Source organism: Crocuta crocuta, unplaced genomic scaffold (genome assembly GCF_008692635.1).
Source record: "Crocuta crocuta isolate KB4526 unplaced genomic scaffold, BGI_CrCroc_1.0 scaffold61, whole genome shotgun sequence".
Taxonomy (NCBI): domain Eukaryota; kingdom Metazoa; phylum Chordata; class Mammalia; order Carnivora; family Hyaenidae; genus Crocuta; species Crocuta crocuta.
In genome coordinates, this window is record NW_027528369.1 from 7,884,178 (window position 1) to 7,893,521 (window position 9,344).

The following is a 9,344-nucleotide window of genomic DNA, read 5'->3' on the forward strand; positions in this document are numbered from 1 at the left end:
TGCCAGCAGCGCGGTTGCCTCGGCCTGCAGTCAGCGGAGTCGCAGGGAGGCAGTGGTCAGCGAGACGCAGGGCGGGGGCTGCACCCTCTCCGGGCTTTGCTGTGACTAAGTGTTTGGTCGCTGCTTTTGTAGTGTTTTTATCAGGATATTAAACAATTGCCTTTTTTGCTCTTAATAAATTTATTTAAGCTAAATTTTATTTTATAAGCAACACTCTTCTCTTCGCTTTTTTGGAAGAGCGTGGATAATAAAATGCCTGTTTGTGGTAATACTTCCTGTAGTCAGTTTCATGATGCAGGTGATTTTGTTAAACACTGAAATGGTGTCGTAGCCTCAGCGTCTGTGTGGGGTGTGTTCTTAGAGCATTCCACACGATCTTCTGCGTGTTTCTCAGAGATGCTTTAGTTCTTCTGCCTGGAAAGAAGGAGCTGCCCTGTCTCTTGCATGCACTGTGAAGGTGGGAAGTGCCCTTGCGACACCTCAGGGCCTAGGCCTCTGCCGCCCTGGGAGAACGAGCTCCCCGCTGTCAGGCCTTCCTGCATCTGCCGTTACTTCATGGTATTGGCTCTCTGGTTAAATGTAAGCGCTGTGTGTGCACACACCTTGGAGAAAGGTGCCTGCAGTTTATCTGCCGTGAACATACGGGGACACGTGTTCTGTAGGAAGCAGGCATCCTAACCAGACTCCTCGGGGCCGGGAGCACCGTGCAGAGGCGCTCGCCGTCTGGCACCAGGCTCTTAGCAGTCGCCTCCGTCATCCAGCCGCAGAACTGAAGCGACAGTGTTTTGTAGGACTGGGGTGTAACTGCTCACTTGGGGAAACTCATGCGCTTGAAAGATCGAAGATCCGTGTGGGCTGCTTGGGGCGAGAGGGGAGCGGGTGTGAGGCTGTCACGTGGGAGGTCACGGCCGTGCAGCTAGCGGTCTCGTGAGTGCTCAGTGTTGCGTAGTTGACAGAAGTTCTTAGGATGGCTGTTTTGGATTAATTGTTTTCATCATGTCCTAATCTGTTGTCTCTGAGATCTTGAAACGAGCACAGGTGCAAATTTAGGTGCAAGCTTCTAACTTCTCTGCAAAATGGGTGTCTTTGAATAGTTGTGCAGTGATTTTGGTCTTTTACATTGACTTTTTACAAGTAATTTTTCGAATAAATAAGGTATTTCTCTGGCTCAGAACTAAGAATTCTGACAAGAGACATGCTAGGAGTCTGGTGCCACTGCATTGCCTCCAGCTCTTCTTCTCTGTGGCACCCAAAGAGCGTTTTCTTCATTTAATGCGTCCTGGAGATTTCTCCCTGCCTGTCCATCTAGCTCTCACTCATTTCCCCCTTAGCCTTGTGAGCGGATTGAAGGCACACATCCTCGGAGACACTATTGGCATAAAGTGTAATAAAAACATACTTAAGGGGCACTTGGGTGGCTCAGTTGGTTAAGTGTCCGACTTCAGCTCAGGTCATGATCTCATGGTTCGTGGGTTCCAGCCCCGCGTCGGGCTCTGTGCTGACAGCTCGGAGCCTGGAGCCTGTTCCAGATTCTGTAACTGTCTCTCTCTCTCTTACCCTCCCCTGCTCATGCTGTCTCTCTCTTAGAAATAAAAGCTATAGGAGAGCTTTTCAAATAATACTTTAAAAATAAAGAAAACAGTACAAATGGTAACGCTGAAAATGATAGAAGAGAAAAATTTTCCCTGGGCATCTCTCTGAGCGTTGTCTAGGTTGACAGCGAGGCTTTTTCTAGCCGCCAGCTGTGGGGTGTGGTTCCTACAGATCACACCGGGGTCACACACTCCCCCCTCCCCGTTATTGACACAGTATTGGAGATTCTATTCTCTTACTGCACTGCCCATCTCTCTCTCTCTTTAACACTTTAGATTGTATTTGAACCAAAATAAGAATGGGTGCTTATTAGAAAGTGTGAGTTAAAGGTTTTTTTTTTTTTTTAAGTTTATTTTTTTATTGGGAGAGTGCGCAGGAAGGGCAGGGGGGCCGAGAGAGCTGATCCCAAGCAAGCTCTGCACTGTTAGGGCAGAGCCTGATGCGAGGCTTGATTCCTGCTTGATCCCCCTCCAACTGTGAGATCATGACTGAGCCACCCAGGCACCCCTGTGCTGACTCNCAGAGCCCGATGCGGGGCTCGAACTCACGAACCGCGAGATCATGACCTAAGCGAAAGTTGGACGCTCAACCGACTAAGCCACCCAGGCGCCCCGTGCTGACTCCTTTTTAAAAGCAGTTCTCTTCAGTTTTGTTCTCCTGTGTCCTGTGAATCTTGTCCATTCCTTGCATGGGGACTGAGGAAATTAGTGGCTGTTTTTTTTTTTTTTTTTTAAATTTTTAAATTTATTTTTGGGAGAGCGAGAGGGCGGGCACACAAGCTGGGGAGGGGCAGAGAGAGGGGGACACAATCTGAAGCACGCTCCAGCCTTCAGGCGGTCAGCACAGAGCCCAGTTCGAGGTTCGAACTCGTGAATTGCAAGATCATGACCTGAGCTGAAGTCAGATGCTCAACCAGCTGAGCCACCCAGGCACCCCTGAAGTCATTAGTGGGTTGTGTGTTTCCTTGGCAATTAGGAGGGTTACTGTTTTCCAACAGGCCTCCGCTGTGGATATTCCATCACCCCCAAAGTCCCCTGGTGCCTCTGTTTAATCAGTCCTTCCCCAGCCCTTGACACAGCCACCGATCTGTTTTCTCTCCTTACAGCTCTGCCCTAGAACGTTACATAAGTGTAATCATTCCACACGTAGCTTTTTAAGTCAGACTTCTTTCACTTAGCAGGATGCTTTTGAGAGCCATTGAGTAGTAGTTCTTTTTTTTTTTTTTTTTAAATATTTTTATTTATTTCTAGGAGAGAGAGAGACAGCATGAGCAGGGGAGGGTCAGAGAGAGAGGGAGATACAGACTTAGAAACAGGCTCCAGGCTCTGAGCTGGCAGTCAGCACAGAGCCCGACGCGGGGCTCGAACCCACGAACCGCGAGATCATGACCTAAGCGAAAGTCGGACGCTTAACCGACTAAGCCACCCAGGCGCCCCAGTAGTAGTTCATTTTATAGATGTACCACATTTGCCTCTCGGTGGACATTTGGGTTGCTTCCAGGTTTGAATAGGGCTGCTGTAAACAGCATACAGTTTTTTTCATGGACATAGGTTTCCATTTCTCTTGGGTGAGTGAGTTAGCGTGGGGTTGCTGGGTTGTAAGGTAAGTAGCTTTGTAAGAAACTGCCCGGCTCTTTGCCAACGTGGCTGCACCGTTCTGCTGTTGTGTGGGCTGTGTAGAAAGTCATTCCACATGCTCGTCAGCAAGCAGGAATATTTTGTCAGTTTGGCTTGTCTTCTCATGTCCTCCTGAGCAAAGTTGAGGTTTATTTATATCTAGACTTAATGATCTCTGTCTGCAGTGGGGCTACAAAGGGTTAGCAGTCGGCATTGTCGTTTTGTTACACCAGTCCCCCTCCCCACCCTTTCTTCTGCTTTCTTTTCACTGAAGGATACCTTTCCCTCCCATTGCTTGGTGTTACACCAGACTGAAATTAATACAGGCTTTCCCCCAGTGTTGGAAATGAGTAGAAGGTGTAAGTGCAGAATGAAAGTATCTCTGATGATTATTTCAGAATTGTTTCGAGACTGCTTATTTTCACCATTACCATCAATGCACAGTTTCCTTGTGGATTTTTGCAATTATATGTAAATATTGTGTGAAGCTGTTCTTGTTTTTCATATATATTTACAGTTTTGGTAGCTATTGCCAGATAGCCCTCCAGAAATATTTACTGAAAAATATTGGTGCATTCTTACAGTAACAGGCTGTGAGAGTTGTCATTTATTTACTTTTACAGTAATACTGGGCATTATGCACAGTATATATGTATAATATGTAGTTACTGGTTACTTTTGAATCACATGCTTTTAAATTTCCCTGCAGGTTACTCAGCTCCACTAGAACAGTGGAGCCTGTAACTCTGCTTACCATTTTCTTTTTTTTCTTTCTTTATTTTAGAGAGTGAGAGACTACAAGTGGGGGGAGGGGAAGAGGGGGGAGAGAGAGAGAGAGAGAGAAAGAGAGAGAGAAAATCTCAGGCAGGCTCCATACTCAGTGCAGAGCCTGAGGTAGGGCTCGATCCCACGACCCTGGGATCATGATCCAAGCTGAAGTCAAGAGTCAGACGCCCAATTGACTGAGACACCTGGGCGCCCCTCTGCCTACCATTTTTATCCCCAGCACCGATCATCATGCAGGGCAGTTAGGAGGCTCTAAACAATTGTGGATTGTATGAAAGAGTAATTCGGTATGTGTTCTCTGGTGTAGAAATCTGGTCATACTGATTCTTGTTAATGACTTATTTTTAGAAGCTTCAGGGAGAACATGAACTGCTGGGTACTTGGCAAACTTGCTTCCGTGCATGTGAACCAGCTGTTTTCTCAGAAAGTCACATTCAGAATTCTGTGAAGCAAGAGTTCAGAGATAGATTGTGTCTGCCCAATAATATGTTTATCTGGGGGTGCCTGGGTGGCTCAGTCACTTCAGCGTCTTACTCTTGCTTTCGGCACAGGTCACGATTTCATGGCTTTGTGAGTTTGGGCCCCATCGGGCTCTGCGCTGGTAGCATAGAGTCTGCTTGGGATTCTCTCCCCCTCTGTCTCTGCCCCTCCCCCAATTCTCACTGTCTCTGTCTCTCAGGATAAATGAATAAACTTACAACAACAGTAACAATAATTTAAAAAATTAAAAAAATATTTTGGGGCACCTGGGTAGCTCAGTCGGTTAAGCATCCAACTTTGGCTCAGGTCACGATCTCACAGTTTGTAAGGAGTTTGAGCTTCGCATAGGACTCTGTGCTGACAGCTCAGAGCCTGGAGCTGCGACAGATTCTGTGTCTCCCTCTCTCTGACCCTCCCCCACTTGTGCGCACTCTGTCTGTCTCTCTCTCAGAAATGATAAATGAATAAACTTAAAAAAATATGTTTATCTGTGCATCATATTTATAACTGAAATTTCAGGATAAAAAAATCACTTAATGTGTATCTTAAATGCCATTCATCAGGATCATTAGCATTTTTCTTTGTTTGGATCTCCCTGTCTTCCCATTTGAACCACGTTTTCTGCTTTTCATTAGTATGTGCGGCAGAGAGGGCTGGAGTGGAGGTGTGACGTGAACACACAGCGAGCAGGACACGCTGCAGGGCTTGTGAGCCCAGAAGTTGTCCTTCCGGACAAGTGTGCTCACACGGTGGGCCTGTTTCCGCTCAGGCTTTGTCCCTTCCACGGGGCTCCTTGACACTGTGTGGAAACTGCTAAGTAGTATTTTCGTGTTTGTAATTGGAAAATACACCTAGAAATTTTTCTTTGCAGACCCTTGATTTGTTTAGTTGAGAAGAGGGTCTTGGGTGTTCTGGCCTACATATTTCATAGGATTGGTATAATCTGTTGATTTTTCCTGAAAATATAAATTGTATATTTTATGTGATTGGTGACTTTTTTTTCTTTCCAGTATATTTTTGGAGACTTTAGCCCTGATGAATTCAATCAGTTCTTTGTGACTCCTCGCTCTTCAGTTGAGGTAAGAGAAAACATTGTTTTATTTGGGTATATGTATAGATAGAGTTAATGGTTACGTTTTAGCTTCAATTTTTTAATTTATGCTTTTTGATAAAGAAATCCAATGTACGGAAAAGCGCAGAGACTAATACGAGAAATGCCCAAACCCACCAACCAGATTTGACTAATAGTAACATTTTGCTGTATTTATAAATAGCAAGAGGTCACAGGTACCGTCACAGCCCCCCTCGCACCCGCCCCCCTGCTGCCTGCCCTCCGCAGAAGTGGGTGGTTTTCACCTTCCCCGCGTGTGTGCGTGTGTGCGTGTCTGCGGGTTGTAGCCCAGTATCGGTTTAGGCGGTGAGTACAGTTGTTCCCTTGACCCTTGAATGACTCAGGGGTGGGGAGTGCCGACCCCAGTGGCCTCGGGGACCCTCAGGGACTTCTGATTCCCCGCCGCTGACGACCGGAGCTGCTGTGGGCCAGAAGCCTTGCTGGTAATAACAGTAGCAGCGGATGATCGGGTTCTGTGTTGTATACGTATTATATGCTGTATTCTTAGAGTAAAGAAGCTAGAGAGGAGGTGAAATGATAAGAGAAAACATGTTTATGGAACTGTTCTGTGCTTGTGGAAAACCCCTTGCCTGAAGCGGGCCTGACAATTCAGAGCCGTGTCGTTCAAGGGTCAGCTCTAGCCTCATCGTTTTGTAGTTTATTTCAAGGTAACATCCTTCACGCTTATCTAGGCTCGTGTGTTTTGGTTTTGTTTTGTGCTTTGATTCTAATTTCTCAGTACCGTTGGTGCACACACACCACAGCCGTTACCTGCGTCCCGCCCAGCACCGTGTACACCTTTGGTTCTCGCCTGTGACACACATACTGCAGTAAGCGTGTTCGCTGTGTCTCCCGTGCTCTGTGGGATTCCCCAGGGTCTGCTCCCAGGACGGGGGCGGCCTGGGCTGCGGGGACTAGTGTGTGGGGCACGCGGCCCCCGGCCCCCCCGGCCGTGCCCGGGCCCGGTCAGCGTCCCGTGTGAGGAAAAGCTCCTCCCGCTCACTGTAGGGGACTCAGTTTTTGTTCATCTGTTGGGTTGGTTGTGGTGGGTTCTCACTGTTTACAATATTCCCAGATTGCACAGTTGAGAACCGCTTCATTATGGTCGTGTGGCCGTTGGTGATACGGCCCCACTTCTGTGAGTTACGTCTCCCTTGTCCACGTTGCTTAAGTGGCCTGTCTTTTTCTTACCGCTTACAGGGCGCATAAACTTTGCATCTGCATATTACAAGTATCTTTTCCTAGCACAAGGGCTTTAAAAACTTCTTCTTGTGTCTTTATTTTATTTTGAGAGAGTGCGAGTGGGGATGGGCAGAGAGAGAGGGAGACACAGAATCGGAAGCAGCTCCAGGCTCCGAGCTGTCAGCACAGAGCTGACGCGGGGCTTGAACGCATGAATCGTGAGATCATGAGCTGAGCTGAAGTCAGACGCTCAACCAACTGAGCCACCCAGGCGCCCCTGGCATGAGGGCTTTTGAACTTCATGTATGACGCACATTTATTTATTTATTTATTTATTTTGCTGGGTAAGGGTAGTACATTTGTAACTTTCATGTCAAACGTATTTTTTTCCTTATGGTTTGTAAATGTCTTTAGGAAATTCTTCCCTGTGCTGACGTGGCAAAGACACTGGTTTTCTTCTGAAAGTTTTAAGGTTTTTGTGTTCACTGTACGTGAGCTGGGGCGCTGCCTCGGCCCCTCGACTGTAGGGGCTGTCCCTGCACTGGGCCGTTCCAAGTGGTGCCCCTTTGCCCTGGCCCCTCTTGCTCTGTCCCGGGAACAGTCCCACTGGTTTCCACTGCTGCAGCTCTGTCATCCGTCCTCGGGGAGGGCGCGCACCCTCTTGTACTTCCTCACGTGTGGTTTGGTTCTCCTTCATCCTTTTTTTTTTTTTTTTTTTTTTTTTTTTTTTTTTTTTTTTTTANAGTCGGATGCTTAACCAACTGAGCCCCCCAGGCGCCCCAAGTTCTCCTTCATCCTTAACTGTTCCTTAAGAATTTATGATCAGCATACCAAGTTCCCTGACAAATCCCATTGAGATTTCAGTTAGCATTGTGTTAATTATGGGTTAATTTGTAGGAGAATTAACAGTTTTATGATAGTTTTTCTAAACACAGTTCAGGTCTTTCATGTCCATTCATGTCTTTTATGTCCATTCTTTATGTGATTAATGATTTCTCTTTTAGTTTAATAAAACTTACCTGGAATATTTTTTCATGTTCGTATTTTAAACATGAAAACTTGAAATTGTGTTGAAAACGATAAAGGTGGGTGGAGTGGGTGCGAATCAAGTAAAACCTTAGGTAACATTGATGAGAACCAAGCAGGCACTCAGACCTCTTGATAAACGTACGCACATAGAGGGTGTTCTGTGTGGAGTTCTTTTTATTTGGCAAAGTGGAGCAGGAGATGCTGACTCCTTAGGATTGGAGCCCCACGGCCAGCGTTGCATGTGGCCTTGGCGTGTGACCTTGGCCAGTCCTTCCCGGTTCACCTTGACTTCTTGAACTCTAAACCCTCTTTGGAGCTGGGGAGGAAGGATTAAATGACAGCGTGTTGAAAGCCGTACTTCAGCTGCACAGACGAGAGAGCAATTTATTGGTTTCTCCTCTTTCACTTCAGGAAGAAGGAAGAAACAAAGCATGGTCAGGGTCAGGTTACAGCTGAGATGCATAAACGCACTTCAGTGCCGTCCCAGTCCCTGTTGTGTTTGTCGATGGCACCAGTTAGGAGTTTTAGGGATCTAAGGATACGAGCCAGGAAACCGTGAACGCTAAGTTCTCTGTGGTATTTCCTAGGTGATAAAATGCATCTGTGCAGTTTAGATTTTGTAGAATAAGCCTTGGAGTTCAGTGTTTCCTGACAGAGGAAGTAACGATTAGGAAAAACATGATGGGACCCCGTGTTCCCCAAGTGTTGGTGGTAACTGAGGTCTACTCTGTGTACTAACGGTCCGAGCGTTGGAGCGTTCCTCTTGCAGTCACAGTGTAGTACAGAGGCGCCTGCCGGGGACGGATGGCCTGAGCTGTCTGAGATTAAGGTTTTAAGAAATGATAAAGCCCCACTTGTGTATTTTACAAAAGCTTTTCTCAAGTGTGTGCCTTTGTGTGGGTTTGTGAGAGCCCGTTTGCAGCTAAGTGTCAGAATAGAGACGTGGCTTTTCCTGTGATGTGCAAGTGGAGGACGCACCGTATCTCGAAGTCTAGAGCTGGGCTCCTTCGTCACCTCTGTGCTTCTTCCTCATGTGAACATGGGGTGCGTTTGTTCACCGCTTGGGAGTGTCGGGACACCGTGAGTGTGCACCGGGAGACCTCTGCGGAAAAGGACGTTGATGGAAAAGTCATGTCAGGCTTTTTTTTTTTTTTTTNAAACCGCGAGATCATGACCTAAGCGAAAGTCGGACGCTTAACCGACTAAGCCACCCAGGCGCCCCTGGCTTTTTACTGTAGAAATAATGGCTGTGTCTTAACAGAATGAGGTTGTAGCCCGAAATCAGGAAGTCTGGCTCATTCCTGGGTCTTCTGTGTTTTTGCATTTGAGAACGCACAGAGTTTGGGGGCAGGTGTGACAGATGTTGCCTGTCAAAATCACATATGGTCCAGTGACCCACAAAAGGGACATACAGGCTAATTACCGTGATTGGGCCAAGCTCTCTTTCTCGGTATTATAATTATTACAGCGCAGAGCATACTAATGATACAGTCGTGCAGGGCACCCACTGTTTAATGGCTGGGGGTGGGGGGGGGGTGTGGGCATGC

At 47.0% G+C, this 9,344-nt stretch overlaps 1 protein-coding gene across 1 annotated transcript in view; it reads left to right on the forward strand.

The window, feature by feature from the left end:
- USP10 (ubiquitin specific peptidase 10) overlaps nt 1–9,344 on the forward strand; it is a 49,550-nt gene that overhangs the window by 7,997 nt on the left and 32,209 nt on the right. The window contains 1 exon segment of the mRNA XM_077754177.1: nt 5,486–5,554. Within this exon segment, the coding sequence (XP_077610303.1) occupies nt 5,486–5,554 (69 nt within the window).